Source organism: Chenopodium quinoa, unplaced genomic scaffold (assembly GCF_001683475.1).
Source record: "Chenopodium quinoa cultivar QQ74 unplaced genomic scaffold, ASM168347v1, whole genome shotgun sequence".
Lineage (NCBI taxonomy): Eukaryota > Viridiplantae > Streptophyta > Magnoliopsida > Caryophyllales > Amaranthaceae > Chenopodium > Chenopodium quinoa.
The window spans coordinates 839,530-864,339 of NW_018744887.1; the positions used below are offsets into that span (position 1 = coordinate 839,530).

The window sequence follows — 24,810 nt, forward strand, 5'->3', positions numbered from 1 at the left end:
TGAAAGTGTGGAAAGTTTAGTGTTGCGGATAGTTTTAATTTCTTTTCTTTTCTCTCTGTTCAACCTCTTTTAGGTTGGATTTGTACCTTCATCCCCGAACCCTTATTTGGTTCAAGACCTTATGGAGTTGATGATCTTTTGGATCGTTAAGGGGTGTAACCTTCACCCTGTGAACGGTTTACAAGTTCTTAAAACTTGTTGGCGACTCTTTTGCTCTATCTTCTTTCCCTTTGGACGCCACCGTACTTTAGTGTATGATCACAGTGGGGTTCAAGCTTTGGGTTTAACGCTTGAAATATTCCTTATAGTTTTTTGCGACTCCGCTGGGGAGGATTTCTATTTTAATTCCTGAATTTGTTTCGGCAATGATTTAGAATGAGTGGATGAGACTCGAAACGTTCTAAGTATTTCATGTGCGTAATTTTGATTAACATTATTGTCATATGCATACAAAAGATCTCATTGGAAAGACTATCCGTAATGAGTGAAAAACATAGGATTTTACACGTAGGAAATTTGAGAAATATCTTTCACAACTAGGACCGAAATAACACCGCGCGAAACTGGAAAATTTTATCGAGCACAGAAAGCTGCTGAGGCATGTGGGAATTAGCGCCAGGGGCCAGAGTATTGGCGCCAGACTTTTAACTGTAGCGCTAGACGCCTGGCGCCAGGCGCTACAACTAAAAACTGGCGCCAGTCTCTGTTTGCTGGCGCCAACTTCCCCCAATACCGAGCCAGAAATATGCGTTCTAATTTCGACCAGTTTTTCGTATTGTTTGCTCGATCCTACTTCCTGATTGAATTTTTTCTCACTTTTCTGAAACCCGTAAGTGTTCTATGTATGGACATAACCCTTTGGGAATTCATGCTCCATCTACCTAATTGAACGCTCTGTGCAACAAAGCGTACATCCGAGAATGTTGAATTCACCAAACCATGGAAGCGAGTTTTTTCTAAAGCTCGCGGTGTCCCATCCACTTCCGCCAACCCTTCAGGGTTAGGCTTTCGCACGGTGCATCCGGATAATTAACCATGGACCCTCTATTGACTAAACCATATCCCGAACTTTAGAGAACTAGAGCCATGGTTAGGTTGCAAACTCATTGCATCATATTGTGCCTACTTGACTAATTGTGCATTATTTGTTGTGCATATATTCTATGTTTCTCTTAACCGTTTGTTTGACTTGTGTTGAGATTAAATAAATTAATGACTTAAAGAACTTTTCCTAATTAATTAATTAATTAATTAATTAATTTGAGTCAATAAAGTCTAATATTTTAATCAGAATTGACCTAGTACGACTTTAGGCATACTCCAGCTGATTAATAACACCGAAAACAGTCCCAGATTGAAGCTTTAGTATTGGCGCCAAAATATAGACTGTAGCGCCACCATGTGGAGTGTGGCGCAAAGCGACAGCTCTGTCGTCTGGCGCCAAGCTACACAGTGTGACGCCAGTCCTGTCGCTTGGCCGACAATTCGGATTATTGGTCGAGTCATCACCTAGTGTCTAATCAACCAGTTTGCTAATTAAGTCGGTTAGTTTTCGCTGTCAATAATGCCTTGTCGAGTCATTAAATGAGTCTAGTCACATAGTCTAGCCACATGGTCATGACACGAGTCTTAACATGTCACCTACACTCACTAATCTTAGCACGCACTTTGAGTATATGTCACCATGACCATGTCTTAGGTTCATGCATGAGTCGGTCTTTTCCGTCATTTGAGTTGGGGGGTACATTCTATTCCTAGTTTTTCATATCCCTCCATCTATATCATTTTTCTTCACATTCTTCCATCTTTCTTCACTTCCTCCATCCATTACATGTTGAATAGAGTTTGAGTCAAATAATTAACAATGAATATCCCCAAATTCCTTTTCCACAGTACTTGGTCAAGGAGAGAAGGGCGATTAATCAAGGACAACCTCTTTATTCAAGTTTCACTTTTCGATAAACCGATTCGTCAAAAGAGGAAGGCTAAAAAGATAATGGCAACTCAAGAAGAAGTCAATGAGCTTAGGAACCAACTGGTTACCATGACTGAAACACTAAAGCTCCTCACACTTAAGGTCGATGATCCCGTGAAGCAACAACAAATGAACCTCATGCAAGAAAGCTTGAGAAAGCTATCTAGTGACTATAAATTTCAGGGCATGAGTTCACAAGGGGTCTCGCTGGACAAGGAACTTCTTCCTCATAAGTTCAACACCACTGACATCCCTAAATTTAAGGCAACAGATAACCCTTACTTTCATCTAAGAGCTTTCGAAACTATAATGAACATTAAGGGCATCGATAAGAAGGTTTTCCCCTCTTTGTTCTCACTATCTCTTGAAACCGTTTGCCAACAATGGTACTTCTCCCTTGACAAAGAGAAAACCTCTACCTGGGAATCGATAGTAAACGCTTTCGTTGATAGGTACAAGTGAAATATTCAAGTTTAAACCGACCATAGACAACTTGAGATGCTAAGACAAAAAGAGAATGAAGGCTTTACTTCTTTCTTTAATAAATGGAGGGAAACTTCCGCCAAGATGATTGAGGTGCCCACTGAAAAAGAATATGTGAGGATGTTTATCAAGAATCTCCAAGAGAAGTATTCGAAGCATCTAAAGTATCAACACAATCTGAATACTTTCAAGGCCGTTTATGACATCAGAATTGAAATCGAAGATGACCTCGCAAAGAAAAAAGCTACTAACAATAGTAACCCGGTGGCTGGAAAGGAAAGAAGAACGACAATCCTTCTTCTTTCAAAAACGCCCACTCTAGTAACAATGTTAGTACCTTCGATCTTAGTGAAGTTTTAGCCATGGATAACCAAGGATCTAAGAAGCAATTAAGGAAAGACTTCACCCCCATTGGGATGAGCTACGATACTGCCTTCGATCGACTCCATGCCAAAGGACTCATTAGTCCCATTGGACCTATTCAAGATCCCGCACCTGAAAAGAGATTGCCTAGTTAGAATCCAGACGAACACTGCAAGTACCATCAAGGTAGGGGTCATACTACTGAGAGCTGTTGGAAACTAAAGGAGGCTATCCAACATTTGATTGATAATAACAAGCTTCCCATGCCTCCAGTTAACAAGAAGAGCGAGTGATGATAAAGGAAACAACACAAGACAAGAGGCGAGCTTCAACGACAAGATTTCGTGACCTCTTTTTTCTATTTCTTTTTTTATTTACCCTTTCCCCAATAAGTCTAGCATAGGCACCTTTTTATTCTCCTTAGATTTATTTTGTAGGATCATTATATATTTTCTTTTAATAAAATGAACATTTATTTCCTTATATATGATCATTTCATTATATTGCATTAAAAAAAATCCATGTTGAATTAAGCACAAGGTATACCGATGATTTAAGGCACCCCTTGTAGCCACACCATATCTCCTTTCACCTTTCAAATTCACAATCCTTTCTTTATAAACCACTTTGAGCCTCGTCTAACGATAGACCTTTCTTTTTTTCAACCTATATCTACCTAACCTTGGGATGGGGCAGTGTGCAACTTATGCAATTTAAAAAAAAAAAAAAAAAGCCTTGAGTGATTTCAAAAGATCAAAATAAATAAATAAGCAATAAAAAATAATAAAAGTGTACAAAAGAGTAAGTGTTCCAATGTCTTTGATATGAAAATGTCTTTGATATGAACACGTCTCAGATTACGTCTCTTATCGAGTGCTCGGTACTGTGCCTGAGAAACATGAATGCCAAGTGAGATATAGACCGCATGATCGGGATTGCCCACACTTATAAAAATAAAATAGATGCTAAAGCAAAAGATAAAAGTGAGCTAAAAAAAACGAGTAAAGCCTCAAGCATAAAAATATAAAGATTCAAAAGCAAGGTTGCACACCTTGGGGGCTTATCTAGGATCTTAAGCCTTTATCCCCTTCTTCTTCAACCTTTAGCCTAACCACGTTACAACCCTTAAAAAGACCTTTTTGAGGTATACACACACTTGTGCGAGGTTCGGTTAGAGCTACGTTCGGCCTGATTCCTAACGGATACGTAGGCAACCTCACATCGAGGTGCGGCCGTAATAAAAATGCATTCACATTCACATTCACACACTCACACCATGATCATATCAAGGGATTCCCTATGCTCATCCCTACTCATTTAGAGCTAGAATTGGGGGCTTGATGCTTACATTATTAGCTTACCTAGACTAAGAGTCACCACCATTTGATTCTTTTAAAAATAATATTTTCCCACACACTTAGCCTTTGCGACCTAACTTTAGTGTCACTATCACACACATCACAGATACATGACCAAATATACCTTCCACTAGGAGCCATTTGTCATGGAATCTTAACACAACGCTGAAGCATGCCTTATCATATCAACATCACTCATCACTCATAACCATCATTGCACGTTAAAGTATGAAGTGCTTAGCCTCCGTGCCTAAGTTACCCAATCATTGAGTCAACAATTGAGATAGCCTAGGATGGATTAATCCTTGCACCTTGAGAGATAGTATCAAACAACATTTGACTAAGCTCATTCAACATGCATCTTCAAACTTCAGATTCTTTTTCGCGTCTTTCTTTTTCGGGAGAAAGTCGGTACCCTCCACAAAAAAATTAAAGTACCATATATATTACGGAAAATTTTTGCTTTTTTGAGTCGCACGATCACATTACGATGCACACACAAGTCATGTACACATTGAGTCATGTCGTATCACATCACCTTGATTTGAGTCTAACACATGTGTCAAACAGTTTGAGTCGAGTCAACCTCGAGTAAGTCAAACATATCGAGTCAAGTTTATACCTTGAGTCGTGTCAAGTCGATGAGTCAAGCAACACTAAACCTTAGGTCAACCCTAAGATGATTAAGAGATTGGCAAAATTCTATAGTCAAAATACAGGTGCAGCAGAACAAGGAAGACCCTACTCCAGTGCCGGACGAAAACAGCTAGCGTCTGGAAATAGATTTCAGCGCTTGGCCTTAAATCACAGCGTCTGGCGATAGAGCCAATTCTTGGCGCCAGAGATATTTCAGCAGCGACAGAGCTCGAAGCCTCTCAAAACAACAATTTCGGGTTCCTTGGTACGCCAGTTAGCCCCTATAAGCAATTTGACATGATTGAGTAGTCGATTTGATTACAACCGCAAATAAGTGATCGACCTGACGAAAGATCGTCTCACTTAGCTTAAAGCGCCTAAGAATTGGCTCATCACGGAGACACCGACATACTGGTTTTAGCAAGAGCAAAGTTCAAGCGAGCTTTAAAGATCGACAAGTGTTGGTCTTTGGTAATTTTCTTCGGAATATTATCACAACAACTGAGAATGACTTCAAGTAAAGTTATTTTCGACGGCATTTGCTAAGATTGTGGAGGTTGACACTAAGATTTGAGAAAAGATTTGAGAAGATAGCACGAGATGAGCGGTCTTCAACGTCATTCGCTAAGATTGTGGAGGTTGTCACCCAAGATTTGAGAAGATAGCACAAGATGGGCGGTCTTCGACGGCATTCGCTAAGATTGTGCAGGTTGTCACCCAAGATTTGAGAAGATAGCACGAGATGGGAGGTCTTCGACGGCGTTCGCTAAGATTTTGGAGGTTGTCACCAAGATATGAGAAGAACGGTTCATGATGAGGCGGTCTTCGACGACTTTTGCTATGATTGGAAAGGTTGTCACTATGATTCAAGAAAAGGCTCAAGATGTAGCAACATTGATCGACGGCGTTCCTTAGATTGCGGAAGATCGTCAAAACAAAGAGCAAGATGGCGTTCCCTAGATTGTGGAGGGTTGTCACAAACAACTGAGGATTGTTTCAAGAGAAGAAATCTTCGATAGTACTCCCTTGGACGTGAAGTATTATCATAGCGGATGAGGGTTGTTTCAAGAGAAGCAATCTTTGATAGTATTCCCTTGGACGTGGAGTATTATCATAGCGGATGAGGATTGTTTCAAGAGAAGCAATCTTCGATAGTATTCCCTTGGACGTGGAATATTATCAAAGCGGAAGAGGATCGTTTCACGTGAAGCAATCTTCTGTATTGGAAGCAGTTACAAGCGTAGTGGTTTTCAAGCGGGATGGCATTCTCTAGCTTGCAGGAGGTCATCAAACCAACAGTGCGGCAGCAAATCGATTACTTTCAGAGACGTGTGCTCAACGGTGCAAGATATGCGTTTCTTAACTCTTTTATCTGTTTAACTAACGCTAGTTTTCAAGTATCCTCGTTACAAGAGTGATTTAGGATCGCAGAACGTTCTGAATCATTCTCCGTCCCTATCGATACTTTGACTTTCGTTTTTGAAACTCGCGGTTCTCCAAACTCAGTCAAAGTGGGGGCTTCTGTAGACACCCATTTGTGTCTCCCCAAAACCAAACCCGGTGATGAGTACCTTTCACGTCGAACCATAATCGAATGAAGTGAAAGTGTGGAAAGTTTAGTGTTGCGGATAGTTTTAATTTCTTTTCTTTTCTCTCTGTTTTTGAAAACTTATTTTAAGAAAACAGTCAATCTATTTTGGTTTGTCCATGATATGGGTCCAATAGTAGTGTAGTTGGATGGGGCTTGACAAAGAGCTTTCCAACAATACATTATAAGCCCAATTCCGATGAATATCGAGGAAATTATGGCCAATTTACTAAACTGGGCCCGATTTAAACCTTATATGCGTCCCAATGATCTAGGAGAGGGACTAATATGATTTATCATTCCTAATGCAATTAGGAATGGTTTTAGTCTTCTAGATTCTTCTAGAAGGTTCTTTTCATTCCAAATTCAATTAGCATTGATAAATTGACTTTTGTTGACTTTTCAGAGTTTTAATTAAAATCAAAGAACATTTTGAGGAAAAGATACGATTTTATCCTCCTGTACGGCAAAATTTATCTCATTTTAGAAAACGCGTCAAAAACAGGATTAGCGCTTAACGCCAGACATTGGCGCCTGGCGCCTGGCGCTAGCATTGGCGCCTGGCGCTAATGTTGGCGCTTGGCGCTAATGTTGGCGCCTGGCGCCAATAAGCCATTGGTTGCGCCAGCTCTGTTTTAGGTGCGCCAAACTCTGTTTTGATATTTTATCTTTTCTGCTGATTTTCTCTATAAATAACGTATTAAAAATTTCGTTTTGGATAACCAGTTTTAGTCGACATTCACCTACAACCAGTTTTCATTCATCAATTTTCTCATTCTCTTTAATCATTCACCCTTTCTCTCTCTCTCCCTTTTTCTAATCTCGCTTTTCAAATACAAAATTCCGCATTCATTAGATCTAGAAACGCCTAGCCACATTCGAAGTTGCCTTTGCCCTAGACGTGAAAGGTTTAATTTCTGAGGGTTTGGTCCCAAATCTCTATTTCAATTATTTAATTTAATTATTTGTTTCTTATTTTTCTTGAAGTTACTAACGTGTGTATTTTGTTATTAGAAAGAGGTACGAGGCATCAAAGTAAGTACTCTAATGGTTTTATTGATATTATGATGTAGAGATCATGTTTAAATAGTTATTGTATTCCTAGTGTCATGTCTAGGGTAATTTTAATATAAAGTATTATTGTTACGATGCCTTTTATTCTCTTCCTAATATTTATGATTGTTAGTATCATGTTAGGGTTAAAGATTTGATTTTTATTGCTTAGTGACATGCTAGGGTTTGTTATTAATCTTGTTAGTATCATGCCTAGGATCTTGCTATTTTTATTATGCTTTAATATGATTTATGATTATTTTATAATTCTTTTGATTATGATTATAATTTTATTATTGCTATTATTATTATTATTATTATTATTATTATTATTATTATTATTATTATTATTATACTTTATGATTTATGATTATTATTATTATTATTATTATGATGATGATTATTTTTAATTGTGATTGTTATGATTATATTAATTATTTTGATTATTATTATTTTGCTTGATTATATATTGTTATTGCTTGATCACACATTTTATGCATGTTTAAAGAGAATTTGTACTTGTAATTGCTTAATAAGATAATTAATAATCTTGTTTAGGGTTAATTTGATTATAATTTCAAGTGATCGCCAATAATAGATTTATTTGTGCATTATATTCAACCAACATAGATAAACAAGTTTAGGGTAATCCTATTGATTGCATGTTAGTCGGAAAGCGCACATGAATACAATCTGAATAAAGTAGAGGCCTATTATTAGGGCAGGTTCAACCTCTTTTAGTTTGGATTTGTACCTTCATCCCCGAACCCTTATTTGGTTCAAGACCTTATGGAGTTGACGATCTCTTGGATCGTTAAGGGGTGTAACCTTCACCCTGTGAACGGTTTACAAGTTCCTAAAACTTGTTGGCGACTCTTTTGCTCTATCTCCTTTCCCTTTGGACGCCACCGTACTTTAGTGTATGATCACAGTGGGGTTCAATCTAGGGGTTTAACGCTTGAAATATTCCTTACAGATAGGTTGTGATGTAGAGCTCCTTACTAACGAGATTGTAGGGTAGATGAAAGTTGTGCAATTTGATTGTCCGTGATTTTATTATGGGCTAGGATAGAATCAATTTGCGCATCCCTACTCTCCATATTCTTTTGTATATTAGTAAGCATTGCTCCAATTTTTGTCATGGCAGGGTCGGAAGATGATGAGGGTGATGCTTGGCTTTTCTTGCTGGAATTAGGATGATAATATTTTTGTTGTGGTGGGGTTTGCTGTTGTGGTTGTTGTGGAGGTGGAGGGTTTTGTACATTGGTGCTCCGGTATGAAAGATATGGATGGTTCTTATAACCGGCATTGTAGGAATTGGAATAAGGGTTATTCTGCCTATAGGTTTGAAAGGCATTAACTTGTTCCATAGAGCTCCTACAATCTTGCTTCCAATGACCTACAATTCCACAATTTTCACAAAAAGCTTCATTGTTAGCAACAACAGAAACATTAGCTACAGAGTTAGGAGCAACAGTAAGATTATCTAATTTTTGACAAATAGACGTTAATTGAGCTTGCAAAAAGAATACAGAATCGACACTATGTTTTCCTTTATTTGCAAACCTTCTCGGATTCCCATATTGGGAATTGTATATTGCCATGTCTTCGATAACCTGTCCTGCATCGTCCACATTTAAATTCATGAACCTCCCACTAGCTGCAGAATCTAGCACTGATCTAGAAGAATTTCCAAGTCCATTATAGAATGCTTGGATTAGTTGCCATTGTGCTAGATTGTGGTGGGGGCATTCTCTCTGTAGATCCTTGAACCTCTCCCAAGCCTCATATAGCGTTTTGTCGGCCTCTTGAGCGAAGTTTTGAATAGCACTTCATAGTACCGCTGTTCTCTCTGTAGGATAATATTTATTATAGAAATTCAAAGCAAGAGTTTCCCAGTCAGTAATACCAAGTGCAGTTCTATTCAAACCATTAAACCATAATTTAGCTTTGCCACATAATGAAAAAGGGAAAAGAATCTCCCTGATTTGGTCTTGCGTGACCCCGACTTGTCTAATGGTGTTACAATATTGGCAGAAATCTGCGATGTCAAGATTAGGATCTTCACCCTTAGCTCCACTGAATTGCTTCCTCTCTATCATAGTGATAAATTAAGGCTTGATTTCGAATTGAACTCCATCTACTGCCGGAGTGGGAGTAAGGTGCGGGAAATTTGTGAGCTTCGGCTGCGAGTAGTCACTGAGTTTCTTTTGGGCCGTCATCTCTGATTCTGAATCTGAAGGAATATCTGTGTCACTAGAATCAGAGGGAGGATCTCTTCGACTGTTGTCCTCCTCAGAACCCGCCAGAATTTGTCTATAGATTTTCCTTTGCCTATGAAAAGAGCGCTTGATCTCAGGATCGAATGGGATGTAACCTGATCTGGAACACCTGGGCATAAACAAGGAACTAAAAGACAATTATTAGAATTTCCTGAAAGAACTAACGTTCTCTGAGACAAAAGGGGATAATCTAGACTACAAAAAAATAATCAGAAAACAAAAATAAAACCGTTTCCCTGGCAACGGCGCCAAATTTTGACAGGGTAAAGTCGTATCCCCTAATCAAAACTAAATACCTAAGTCCTCTAACTAATGTAGATAGGGAAGTAGGGTCGAACTCCACAGGGAAACAAGTATTTTTACTCCTAATTAATTATTATAATCTAAATTATCTAAGTAACCAATATTTTTGGGAATAAAATATATACTACGAAGAATAAGTTTAGGGAGAAAAAAAAACAATAATAAGAAGACCTAGGGTCACAGGTTCACCAATAATTAATATTATGGGATAAAACATAATAACTAATAATCAACATTGCACAAATAACATGATCAACAGGCTCTCTTAATTTACTAGATCTAAGTTCCTATTAAAAATAGCCTTTAATATTAAATTAACATATGCTCGATTCATCAATTCAATATTGCTAAACATTCACAATCAAATTACATCTGCTCGATTCATAATCTAATTGCAAAGAATTAAAACAATTCAATAAGAAATTATCATGCAATACCAATAATCAATCATAACAAATTATCCCTTCATATTAATTATGGATCCCCATAAACCCTAGAATGAAACTACTCAGACATAATCATAACTAAACTAATCAAATAAATAAAACAAAACATAATCAAAGAAGTAAATGAAATAGCTGAAATTAAAGGAGAAGAAATTGTTACCAAAGGAAATCTTGATTAATGGAAGTAATTAAGAAAAAAAGTTGAGAGAGAATTTAAGAGAGAGAAATATCCTAAGTAGAGAGAGAAAATCTAAAAAAAAGGTAATCCAAAATTACGTACGTAATTCTTATTAAAACAATCCTCAAAACAAAAATTAAAACTAATCTAATCAGGTCTGAGAAAAACACCCGCCCGATCGGGCTAGAGGCCTCCCGATCGGGCGCGCCTTTTTCCTTGCGCCTCTTCTTAGCAGCGACGCCCGATCGAGCTTGATGCTCGCACGATCGGGCGCGCCTTAGGCCACGCACCAGCACCAAATGCATGCCGCGCCCGATCGTGCTAGCTTTCCCGATCGGGCCCTTGCTTCTCTTCGAGGCTTGGACTTCGATTGGGCTTGATTCCTCGGCCCAATCCGGATTCCTCTTCGGGTCTTGAATACTCGGTCCAAATACCTCGGTATTCCGATTACCGAGCCCTTAACCACCGGCTCGATGACTCTAACCGGCCTTGGGCTTCAAAGATGGTCGTGCTCTTCTAATTACCATAGTCGCTCCATGAAAAACCCGAGAATGCTCCAAAGGTGCAATTTCCTACAAAACTCAACAAAGACTACGAAAACACTAGAAAACACCAATTAGCAATAAAAGTGGCTTGAAAGAGCCAAAAACACTACTAATTATGACCAAAGGACAGGGGTAAATTACTATATAAAATGGACATATCAACTTCGTAGTCATGTAAAATCTTATTAGAAAATACATATATTTTTATTTATTTATTTTTCATTAAGGAAATCGACGAAAATCCTTAACAAAAACTTGAGGAAAATTTCATATTTGCTACCAGCCAAGGCACTGTATTTCATATTTGCTACCCCTTTATTTTTTTATTTTATATTACTACCACTCAAACTCACTAACTGTAGAAATAACTACCACCTGAGTTAGTCCATTACTGTTTCTGTCAAGTGGGGTCCACACCAACGCCTACTTCCTAATTCTTCCCATTTAAATACGATTGTTCATGCTTTGCCTTTATTGTAATCGTTCTGCCATCAATTGGAGCAAATTAAAACACAAATTCATCAAATTAAAACAGAAATTCCATCAAACAATCAAGATCGAATTTAGTGATATTGGTTAATTGGTGATTGTTGGGTTAAATTGCCAAAAATTGCGAAGCGGGAAAAGGTTAGTTCTTTGGTTTAATTGAACAATTTAAGCAAGTTTTCTTTAATGATATGATTAATTAGTAACTTTATTAGTACATTAGAATGTTTTTTGGATCAAATCGAATAGAGGGGGATGTAATTTGCACTAAATTTATGAAAAAGATATTAGGGTTCTTGAGTGTAATGTTAATTTGGGGGTTTTTTGTTGGGTATGACAATCATGAAATTGAATGGGTTGGTGGGTAAATAAAGTATGTAATGTTGTAATAATTCATTAATTTTGTGTATTTTAAGTGAATTATGGCTTTGGTTAGGTGTTCACCCTTAAAATACAAGAAGTGTGATTGTAGTGTACCCATGGCAAGGCTAACCTCATGGACTAGAGAGAATCCAAGCAAGAATTTTCTGAGTTGCAAGTTCTATGATCCCAATACTGAAACAGGGGGTTGCAAGAGCTTTGTGTGGGTGGATGAAGATGATGGGACTTATTGGCAAAGGGATGTAATCAACCAATTGATCCTTGACAAAAAAACTCATGAAGGGTGTGATAAGCTCACTGAAAACAGAAGTGGAGGATCTTACTGGTTAGAGGGGGTGCCTCCTCAGTGAGATTGACAACCTGAAGCTAATGTGAAAAGCTCTGAATGGTGACAGGAGGAGGTACTCTAAAGAAGGGCAGCAGAATAGGAACTGGTTTGGGAGTTTAGCTGTAGGTATTGTCTTTTGTTATATTTTGATGATGCTAGGGCTGTTAGTTGTGGTTAAGAAAGCTTAGGTTAGTGTAGGGTCTATGTTAGTAGGTGTTTATTGTTATGTTATCAAGTTATCAAGTGTTATTGTAGTAGTTTAGTCTGCTCTAATGAAGTGGACAGTATGAATTTGTAAACTCTTCAAGCATGAATGAAAAATACAAATTTCATGAGATAATAAACATGTTTTTTCACCATTGCAAAGTCAAGTGCTGTAATAAGAGTTACAAAAGGATGCAAATTAAAAGCACCAAGTTGTTATAGATCCTTAAATACAAAAATTGTTCAGAATTGAGTAAAACAAAAGTCAAGGGTTAACACAAGGCACTTAAACAGAAATTTCAAACAACTTTGTTCTTTCCCTTATCCTTTGACCTTGTTGTGGTTGTTGAGGCCTGAGTATTTTGGCTGCAAGTTACAGGCTGTGAGCTTTGACCTTGTTGGGAGTTTTGACCTTGTTTCTTCTGTTGCTCTTGTGGAAATTTCTTGTTCCCAATACTGTTTGGCCCAACTGTAGCTCCACTCTGTAAAAACTCACAGCATACAAAAACATAAGTCAATTGCAGGACATAAACTTCAGTATTTGAATACAAAAAGTGACAGGACAGTTAGCTTACATTAGCAGAAGCCCTCTTAAATTTCTTTCTCCTCTGTTCATTCAGCCATGGTGTGTTGAGGACAGGCTTGGATGACAGAACAGGCTCAAAGGTTGTTGGGGCTTCAGTTTTTGGTGCAGATTTACAACTCTTGCATAATGACCAAGTGTACCACATTTTCTGCACCTTTTTTGGAATTTAGGGCCCTTTTGATGTGGCTTGTTGCTGCCTGATGCCCCTTCTCCCTTCTCTAGCTTCTCTTTTTGGATTTAGGCCTCCCAGGCATCACTCTAACTGCAGGTGGAAGGGGTTGTCTCAAGTCTATCTTCTCCCAATGCTTGGGGCATGGCATAGGGTTGATTGCATCTTGATATGCAAGAATATAGGTTGCCTTACTGTAGTAATTAAGCATCCACATAGTCATCTGGATCCACCCTTTTGTCAAGTATACAGGCATAAGTATGTACACAAGGTATTCCAGTCAACTGCCAGTGATAACAGGAGCATGCCTTCATCTTTAAGTCAACAACCACCTTATCCCCATTCAATTCTATTTTATAGTTATCCACTCTAGACAACTGCATAATGCAATATCTAGCAGCCTTTTCAATCCTTCCAAAAACCTTACTCACATAAGGCATGTTCTTTCCTTCCATATTTCGAACTGCCTCCCACTTTTCACAGTTCCTCTTCATCATGTAACATCTCAACCACTCCATCTGAGTGAGAATGGGCTTGTCTCTTGCATCTTTTATAACAGCATTGAAAATTTCACAAAGATTGTTTAGCAACATATTGGACATACACCAATCAGAAAGGCATGTCTTGACCAGTGTGATGGTGAGATATTTGCTAAGTACTCATATGCTTCTTCTGATAAGAACTTAATAGACTCCATTGCAACCTGAAAGTCAAACTATATCACAAAACCAATAAACTATGATAAGACACCTGCTAATACAACACAAAGCATATGAAAACTTTTTTATCACAAAGACAGACCACAAATGATAGAGCATAATTGTAGATGAAATAGCCTTACCAAAGTGGTTGCCCTTACTGCATTCCAAAATAACTCCTTGAAAGTAGATCCAATGAATTGGAGATTAAAATTAGCCCAAATATGTCTGACACAGAATCTCTTCTCAGCATTTGGGACTAATTCATCAAAGGCTTCTAGCAGACCCTAAAGATAAAATTAAAATAGAAACAACTCAAGTGTTAGATATACAAAATAGATAGAAATACAAAGTAAAACAGAATAAGTTGAGTGAGAGAAACTCTAACCTTTTGTTTGTCACTCATAAAGGTCAGTCTTAATCCTTCATTGCAATCACGAACATCCTTTTGCAAACACTGAATGAACCAGCACCAAGTGTCCTTATTCTCCACCTCCATTGTTGCCCATGCAAAGGGGAAAATATGATTATTCCCATCCTTGCCAACATCCACAAGTACTTGACCAGGATATGCCCCTTTCAAATGACAGCCATCAAGGCCAATGAGAGGCCTACAACCTTTGTTAAAACCTTTCTTTAATGCTGCTAAACAGATGTACATCCTCATAAATAGAAGAGGTTCTGGTATGTCTGCTCTCTCAACCACCACATACACCCCACTTTTAGGATTATACTTGAGCACAACCTTGCCATAATCCCAAACCCTTTCTTATTGCTCTGCTGCAGAACCATAGATCATGAACTTTGCTCTGGCTCTTGCTAGCCAAGCCAGTTAATACCCAATGTGTATTCCTAAACCACTAAGAACCCTAGATCTAAATGTCTTGATTTTCCAACTGGGATTGCTTCTCCACTCCTCAACATACTTCTCTGCCAAGTATTCAGATGGAATACATGCATTCATCCTTGATCTCATACACTTGTGGTTTAACCTCAGCTCCTTGATTTGCCAAGCATAGCTGTTGTACATTCTCCTTGTAGACACTTTAAACTCACACTTCTTCACTCCCTCACCACATGCATGTGCATTGAGGCAAGTTGCTTCTCTTAGGATTCCACTCACAGTTACACCTTTTTCTACAGAAAATAGTGATCCTCTGACCACCATTGTGCAAGAAATAAAATTTATACATGTTCTCTACATCATGAGTTCTAAGTGCTCTCCTTAGCACCCCACTATTGCTAAACTTCTGCCTATCTAAGAGTACAACTGGCTTCTTGAAGTCAGTGTCTTCTCTGAACCATGGGCTTGTGTCTTCTTCTTCATCTGACCCATAAAGACTCCTAAGTTCATCTGAGTCACTTCCCTCAACCTGTAGCTGAAGATCTGCACACCCAATGTCCTTTCCTAGTTGCTTTACTTTTTTTTCTGTGTACTTAACAACTTTGCTGGAACTCTGACCAGCTGTTACAACCTGTAAACTCTTCTCCACCTCACCTAATAGACCCCTAGCTGTTCCTCTACCTCATCAGTCACTTCCAAATCTTCCTCACCTGCCTTCTTGTCAACATCCAACTCACTCAGATCTGTAGAAGATGATTCAGATTCTGATCCAGAATCTTCATCTTTGAACAGTCTCTTTAATTTGTACACTTTCTCAGAGACTTCCTCATGTCTTTCACCTCTCCATGTTCATTTTGCTCACCAGCTACACCCTTTCCCTTCTCTTTAACACCACTCACACTCTCTTCCTTCTCCCTGATAGCAGTCTCACCCTCCCCCTTTACAGAATCTTTGTTAAACCTAAGGCTTCTTCTACACACAGACTGAATGGGTTTCCTAGGCTTTAATTTTGTTCTAGGTTGAGAAGCTGAAGGTGGCTTTATGTCAGCTGTAGGTGGATTAATTTCAGCTGTAGGTGGATTACTCTCAACAGGTTTAACATTCCTTGGGCTCCTCCTAGTCACATGGGCTTTGTTTGGTTTTAGGATATTTGTTGCTCTAGGGTTATCTTCTAAATTAGAAAGTTGATATGTTTCAGATGGTATGGATTGAGAAGGGTGTGAATTGGGTGGCTGTGATCTAGAACCATTAGCATTTAAACTTGGGTCAGTTGGATTAGAATGGGATGGGTGTGACCCAGATGCAGAAGGGTTGGATATGGGTGGGTTATCTATAATAACCTCAGCAGGGTGATACCTGTCCCACTCTTACAGCCCCGTAGTTTGAAACAACTCCACATGTCCTTTAATATGTTTGGACTTTAAGAAGCCCCTAACATCATCATCATTGTCAATCCTCCTCTTCCCACTTGCCCAAGTCTTTCCCCTCTCCTTATACCACAAACTATAAATCTCCGGAGCCTCACTAAACCCTAAAGCTATTAACCCTTCATTACACAGAAACCTTAAATACATCACACTCCTCACATATGACACTGTAACAGCATACTTCCAATGAACAAACCCACCTTCATAAACTAAATACTTCTTCCTCCTTCTCCACAAACCCTCCAAATAACCTAAGCTTAATGTCAATAGTATCATCCTCACCATCCATGTTTTTCTACAATTAAATCAAGTAAACCATACAAAAATCAATTTTAAATTCAACCATCACAGAGCACAAACTGACAATGTAAAACAAACACAGCATAAAACATGATTGTACACCCAAACATGTTTAATTAATTGCATAATTAGTAAATATGTTAAGTTAGCGCAGAAATTTAGGGTTTACTAAAACAACAATGTTGTCTAAATTGCCCACATTAACAGTATTTTACTACTAATTCACCACCATTGATGCTTTGTTGGACCACTACAAGTATGAAAAGGAGCTCTTACATGTCAATTGATGTCAGAAGATTCTTCAAGCTTCCACTTCAGCAAAGAAGATGATGTTGCTTCCAGTTGGACCTCCTCCTTCAATCAAATTCTTCCACGCACACAAAGCCTAGATCTGAGGATACGTTAGAGAGAGAATCTAATTGACCAAGTGAAAGAGAGAGAAAGAAAGAATCGAAAATAAAAAAAGGGGAAAAAAGACTTCAACTTAGACAATTATGGAGGTTGAGAAAAATAAATGGAAGAAGAGAGAGAAATAGAGAACAGAGTTACGGGGAGATAGGGGGAGTTAGATGGAGGTAGTTAATTGGGTGGGCCCCACTACAATTCTTTAACAGAATCCGTTAAGTGGTAGTTATTTCTACAGTTAGTGTGTTTGAGTGATAGTAACATAAAATAAAAAAATAAAGGGGTAGCAAATATGAAATACAGTGCTTTGGCTGGTAGCAAATGTGAAATTTTCCTTTTCATTATTATGAATATGCCATACTGTAGAGAATATTTCAAGCATTACCCAAAACTTGAACCCCATTATGATCATACACTTAAGTACGGTGGCGTCCAAAGGGAAAGAAGATAGAGTAAAAGAGTCGCCAAAAAATTTTAGGAACTTGTAAACCGTTCACGAGGTGAAGGTTACACCCCTTAAAAACCCAAGATATCGTTAACTCCAATAAGTCTAGAACCAAGACTGGTAGCTAGGGGATAAAGGTAAAAATCCAACCTAAAAGAGATTGAACCTGCCCTAATAATAGGCCTCTACTTTATTATGATCGTATTCATGTGCGCTTTCTGACTAACATGCAATAAAAATGATTAACCCTAAACCTGTTTATCTATGTTGGTTGAATATTAATGCACAAAAAAATCTATTATTGGCGATCACTGGAATTATAATCAAATTAACCCTAAACAAGATTATTAATTATCTTATTAAGCTTAATTACAAGTACCTATTCCCTTTAAACATACATAAAAGGCGTGATCAAGCAATAACAATAAATATAATCAAGCAACATAATAATAATTATAATAACAATAATAATAATCATAATCATGTTAAAGCATAATAGTAGCAAGATCCTAGGCATGATACTAACAAGATTAATAACAAACCCTAGCGTGTCACTAAGCAATAAAGATCAAAGCTTTAGCCCTAACATGATACTAACATGAACATTAGGAAGAGAATAGGAAGCATCACAGGAAACACAATTGTCATATTTGATATAAGAATTTATAGTTTTTACCCTAAACATGATACTAGGAAGATCAAAACACCCTAGACATGATTTCTACATCGTAATATCAATAAATCAATTAAATCACTTACTTGGATGCCTCATATCTCTTTCATATAACAAAATACATACGTTAGTAACTTCAAGGAAAATAATAATAACAATTAAATTAAATAATTGAAAGAGATAATAGGGACCAAACCCTCTTAAATTAAAACCTTTCACGTCTAGGGTGAAGGCAACTTCGAACAACGCTAGGTGTTTCTAGATCTTGTGAATGCAAAATTTTGTATGAGAAAAGCTAGTTTAGAAAAAAGAGAGAATAAGCTTTAGCTTAGAGAGAAAAGAGAATTTGAAAACTAGAGAGTTGATGATTGAAAACGGAGATTTAGGAGGCTATTTATAGAGAAAATCGGACGGATGGATAGAAAAACGAATCAGAATTTCGAAGAGAATAAAACAAATTAGCGCCAGACGCCAGACATTAGCGTCAGACACCAAGCATTAGCGCCAGGCGCTAATCATGTCGTCAGGAAATAGAAAACATTTCCACGCGTTTTCTTAATTTTGATAAAATTTAGCCGTACAGGAGAGCAAAATCGTATTTTCCTTCAAAACAATTCTTTTATTTTGATTAAAACTCAAAAAAGTCAACTAAAGTCAATTTATCAATGTTAATTAAATTAGGAATGAAAAGAACCTTCTAGAAGAATCTAGAAGACTATAATCAATTCTAAATGCATTAGGAATGATAAATCAATATTAGGCCCTCCTCTAGATAATTGGGCCGCATATAAATATCAAATCGGGCCCAGTTTAATAATTTGGCCATAACTTCCTCATTATTCATCGGAATTGGGCTTATAATATATCGTTAGAAAGCTCTTTTTGAACCCGACCCAACTACACTATTATTGGACCCTTTCCATGGACCAAACAAATTTAATTGTCTATTTTCTTAAAATATGTTTTCAAAAACAGAGAGAAAGAAAAGAAATAAAAACTATCCGCAACACTAGACCTTCCACAGTTTCACTTCATTCGATTATGATTCGACGTGAAAGGTACTCATCAATGGGTTTTATTTTGGGGAGACACAAATGGGTGTCTACAAAAGCCCCCACTTTGACTGAGTTTGGAGGAATGCAAGTTTCGAAAACAAAAGTCAAAGTATCGATAGGGACGGAGAATGATTCAGAACTTTCTACGATCCTAAACCACTCTTGTAACGGCGATATCTGCTAACTAGCGTTAGATTAACAGATAAAAGAGTTAAGAAATGCGTATCTTGCACCATCGAGCACACATCTCTGTAGTAACCGATTTGTTGCTGCATTTGCTGTTGTTTGTTACAACCTTCTGCAAGCTAGGGAATGCCATCCTGCTGTTTATTTTGACGATCTTCTGCAAGCTAGAGAATACCGCCTGAAAACTGCTACGCCTGTAACTGTCTCCAATTTCGCCGTGATAGACTTCTGCAAGCTAGAGAATTCCATCGAAGATTGCTTCTCTTTAAACGACCTTCTAGCGCTTTGTGACCATATTCCGCAAGCCAGGGAACACGATCGAAGATAACTTTGCCTTAAATCACCTCCATTTGTTGCGAAAACACCCTGAAAAGTATCATCGAAGACCAACGCCTGTCGATCTTTTGCTTTTGCTATGCCTGTACGTCGGCGCTTTTGCTGCTTTGAATTGTGAACCAGTATGTCGGTGCTTCTGTTGTTTATGAACCATTATGTCGGTGCTTTTTATCGTATAAACCATTATGTCGGTGCCTTCGATGAGCCAATGCTTAAGCGCTTTAAGCTAAGTGAGACGATTATTCATCAGGTCAATCACTTAATACAATTGTAATAGAGCCGATTACTAATTCATGTCAAATTGCTTAGAGAGGCTAACTGGCGTACCAAGGAACCCAAAATTGTTGTAAGAGGTCGAAATAACCGTTCTGAATAGCTGAACATTATGTCGCCGCTAAGCAGTTACTGGCGCCACGAATTTGCTCTGGCGCCAGACGCTGGAACTAGCGCAAGGCGCTGAACACTAGCGTTAGACGCCAAAGGTGCCGTTTGGCGCTAGAGTCGGGAATTCGGTATATACCCTCTTTCTTCCTCATTTCGCCGCTGTTGCTGCTTCTTCTTCGAAAATCGCCGCGAAACTTCGTCTTGGTCGTTCTTGCTCGTTTCTCAACCAAATTTGCTCAAATTTGTTGCAAATCGAAGCTTCTTTCATCTACCTTTCTGATCTATGTAAGTTTTCTTCAAACTCACTCCGGTTTTTGATGAATGTAACATTCTTTGTTCACGAATGTTGGGAAAATTCGAACCTTAAATTGCTTAATTCGCTTTGTTTGTCAAATTTTATGTCATTAAATTGCTTGATTATGTTTTATATTTCCTTGGGAGTAATTTGAGACTTGTTTCACTCAATTTGGTGAAGAAATGAACAAATCACCATTGTTGGACCTCTTAAGGTCGGGAAGACAATGTGGCCTGTTCTTGATGTTTTTGCTAGCAATTCTTGTCCAATTTGTCACAATAATTACCATAGCATTGCAAGAAATTGCTTAGATGCTTGAAAAATGTTGTATACGCTCACATTGAAATTATGCTCTGTTTTAGTACTACGTACTCTGTTTTTTGCGAACATAGTATCATGCGGCTAGGCGAACCTTAAATACTATAGAACCTTAATTTATGTTGATTTAGCACAATGTAGCATGGCTAGACATAGAGGTTCGGGTTCACGGTCCCGAGACACACGACAGGAGCATGAGCTCGTAGAGGAGGACGTCGATCCATCCACTTCTCTCGGTCCCCTCCTTGAGTGGGATGAGCGGACTTTGTACTTCTCCCCCGTCCACCACATTTCTTAGAGGGTGCGTCGTGGGATTACTGCTGGTAGGACTCATTGCCATGGCTTGGGCAACGATACTCTGGGCGACCTGTATAGAATGCACATTGGCGCCGACGGAGAGTTGAGGCTGCTTTGGGAGTCTTGTGGGCTGACTGCCGTGTTCGAGGCCGCGGAGGCCATGATTGCTTCTGATGGGGGTCACCGCGTGGCTCGCGCCCTGGTGGAGTTCTTCTGGGACACCACCAACACTTTCCACTTTCCTTGGGGTGAGATGATGGTCACCCTAACCGACTTCAGTCTCATTACGGGTCTGGAGTTTAGTTTTACTGCGTTGTCGTTTGATAGCAACATCAGCATCTTCTCTCCTTAGGTTGAGGAGCTGTTGGGTCCGATCGCTGTTCGGGCTCGTGCTAAGGTAGAGTCGACTCAGTTCAGTGCTAAGGGTATTCGTCGGTTGACTCTGGTGGTAGCTTTTGGCATCTTTGCACTTATCTTGCTGTCAGGGACGTTTTCCCTTGACAAGGGTAATAGAGTGCTACTTTACTACCTGCTTGATCTTCACATGATCGTGACTTATGACTGGGCCAGCTTGGCCTATGCTGATTTTGTTCGAGCGTTGCGAGACTCGTGTCGACACCGGTCCTTCACGGGGAACGTCGCTCTGTCCAGCTTCTGGAGAGTCGTAGAGGTATACTTTATCTCCCATAAAGTTTAGCTCTAACCTTTGGTTAGCACTTGTTTATTCTTTTTTTTCTTTTGTAGATCTGGTTCTACGAGTACTTCCCTTCAGTCGCGTCGGCAAGACCGTTGCCCTGCAGGTTTCCTGTGAGTGCCTGTTGGGGAGGCCGCCACGTTGGGATGTATACTGCCTATGTTCGAGATCAGATCCTCTTGATATGATTTTTTGTATAGTTGAACTCTTTTGTATTACCTTTGGTAGATTCTCATCTCACGGGCATTTTTCGCAGGAGCCTGATGTGCAGTACCGGCCATGGAACGGCTTGGTTGCCCTTGGGTTAGCTGCACAGTACACTGCTAAGCGTCGCTACTTCTTAGGGACTTATGGAGCGGTTGCATACCTTAGAGAGAGGGTTGCTATTAAGCACTCCTCGGATGTTTTCGTCGTTCCTGCTCCTCCGTCGCGTCATATGTTCAATGACACGAGGCTGCTTAGCATGTCAGAGAGGGCTGGCACCCCTTGGTTCATAAACAGCAGAGACACCGACATACTGGTTCATAAACAGCAGAGGCGCCAACATATTGGTTCATAAACAGCAGAGGCACCGACATAATGGTTCACAAGCAGCAAAAGCGCCGACGTACTGGCATAGCGGAAGCAAAGTTCAAGCGAGCTATAAAGATTGACAAGCGTTGGTCTTCGGAAGTTTTTCTTTGGAATATTATCGCGACAAACATGCAAGCATCAAAGCTCTATTGTTCAGAGACGCGTGTACATATCATCGAAGCTCTTTTGTTTAGAGACGCATAGACATATCACCAAAGCTCTTTTGTTCAGAGACGCGTGGACATTTCTTTCAAGATCTTTTGTTTAGAGACGCATGGACATTTCTTTCAAGCTCTTTTGTTCAGAGACGCGTGGACATTTCTTTCAAGCTCTTTTGCTCAGAGACGCGTGGGCATCCTATTATCAAGCTCTTTTGTTCAGAGACGCGTGGACACATCATTCAGAAGCTCATATTAAAAAGAAGCTCTTTGTTCAGAGACGCGTGGACATATAATTGTTCAGAGACTAGTTATGGCCAAATTATTAAACTGGGCCCGGTTGGATTTTTAAGGGTCCAACAATATGGATTTATCATTCCTAATGCAATTAGAATTGATTTTAGTCTTTTAGATTCTTCTAGAAGGTTCTTTTCATTCATAATTCAATTAGCATTGATAAATTGAATTTGGTTGACTTTTTAGAGTTTTAATCAGAATAAAAGAGTGTTTTTAAGGAAAATACAATTTTTCCCTTTTGTACGGCTAAATTTTATCAAAACTAAGAAAACGCGTGAAATTAATGACTAGCGCCTGACAAAAGGGATTAGCGCCTCGCGCTAATGCTTGGCGCCAGGCGCTAGCCTTAGCGCCTAGCGCTAATGTCCAGCGTCTGGCGCTAACCTGTTTTATTCCCGTCGAAACTCTGATTTGTTTTTTCTATCCTTCCGGCTGATTTTCTCTATAAATAGCCTCCTAAAACCTCTGTTTTCCATCATCAATTCTCATCAATTTCCATCACCAACAATTAATTTTTTTATTTTCTCTAGCTTTCAAGATTCTTCTTTCTCTCTAGCCTTCTCTCATACAAAATTCCGCATTCACAAGATCTAGAAACACCTAGCCAAGTTCGAAGTTGCCTTCGCTCTAGACGTGAAAGGTTTGATTTCTGAGGGTTTGGTCCCAAATCTAGTCTAAAATTTCTTAATCTCTCTTTCAATTATTTAATTTAATTGTTTGTTTATTGTTTTCCTTGAAGTTACTAACGTGTATATTTCGTTATGAGAAAGAGGTACGAAGCATCCAAGTAAATGCTTTAATTGATTTTATTGATATTATGATTTAGAAATCATGTCTAGATTATTATTTTGATTCCTAGTATCATGTTAGGATGCTTGATGTTTTGAATGACAACAATGATTCCTAGTTCATATTTAGGGAAAAGGTTATAATATCAAATATGCTTATTATGATTTCTGCGATGCTTCCTATTTTCTTTTCCTAATATTCATCTTAGTATCACGTCAGGGCTAAAGCTTTGATTTTATTGTTTAGTGACATGCTAGGGTTTGTTATTAATCTTGTTAGTATCATGCCTAGGATCTTGCTATTATTATTCTTTAACATGATTATGATTATTTTTGTGATTTATGATTATTATTTGTTAATATCATGTTGCTTGATGTTGATTTATATTATTGTTATTGCTTAATCACACCTTTTATACATGTTTAAAGTGAATTGGTATTTGTAATCACGCTTATATAAGATAAATAATAATCTTGTTTAGGGTTAATTTGATTATAATTCAAGTGATCTCCAATAATAGGTTTATTTGTGCATTAATATTCAACCAACATAGATTAAACAGGTTCAAGGTAAACCTATTGATTGCATGTTAGTCAGAAAGCGCACATGAATACGATCAGAATAAAGTAGAGGCCTATTATTAGGGCAGGTTCAATCTCATTTAGGTTGGATCTGTACCTTCATCCCCTAACTACCAGTCGTGGTTCCAGACCTATTGGACTTGACGATCTCCTGGATCGTTAAGGGGTGTAACCTTCACCCTGTGAACGGTTTACAAGTTCCTAAAACTTGTTTGGGGATAATTCTTGAAATATTCCATACAAGGAGGTAACCTTTCCTCCTTGTTTCTGCATTATTATGCTTCTATTTTGATTCCTTCTAACTTGGTTTCTTCTTGCAGGGTCAGCCCATTCCTTCTCGTATCTGGACGAGACCTGAGGTCCGAAGAGATCCAGTGAGGTCTAGTTTAAGATGTCGTCGTACTGGTTGTGGCGGTCGGGGTAGTCGATCTGAGGCTGCCCGGACCGAGGCGGTGGAGGGCTCGGGCTCTTCATTTGAGGGCGCACGTGCTGAGCCGGTAGGCCAAGGAGAGGCTACCTCAGCTCTAAGAGGTGGTGGGATGTACGAGGTCGGCTCGTCATCGCAGCAGCCTCAGGGCGACCTTGGGTGGACGGGTCCTGTACTGAGTTTTCCTTCTCCCGAGGAGACTGAAGCTAGAGCTGGAGGAGAGCTTACTCCTCGTACTGCGCAGTTCTATGATATGATGGGCGT

General features: G+C 38.8%; 1 protein-coding gene across 1 annotated transcript; it reads right to left on the bottom strand.

Annotated features, from left to right (window-relative positions):
* Positions 1-13,567: 13,567 nt before the first annotated feature.
* Positions 13,568-14,723, bottom strand: LOC110705901. Its single transcript, XM_021883819.1, has 4 exons — positions 14,451-14,723; positions 14,206-14,349; positions 13,971-14,067; positions 13,568-13,911 (listed from the first exon to the last, which is right to left on the bottom strand). Exons 1-4 carry the CDS (start codon positions 14,721-14,723, stop codon positions 13,568-13,570), a joined length of 858 nt encoding a protein of 285 aa, XP_021739511.1.
* Between the last annotated feature and the right edge of the window lie 10,087 nt (positions 14,724-24,810).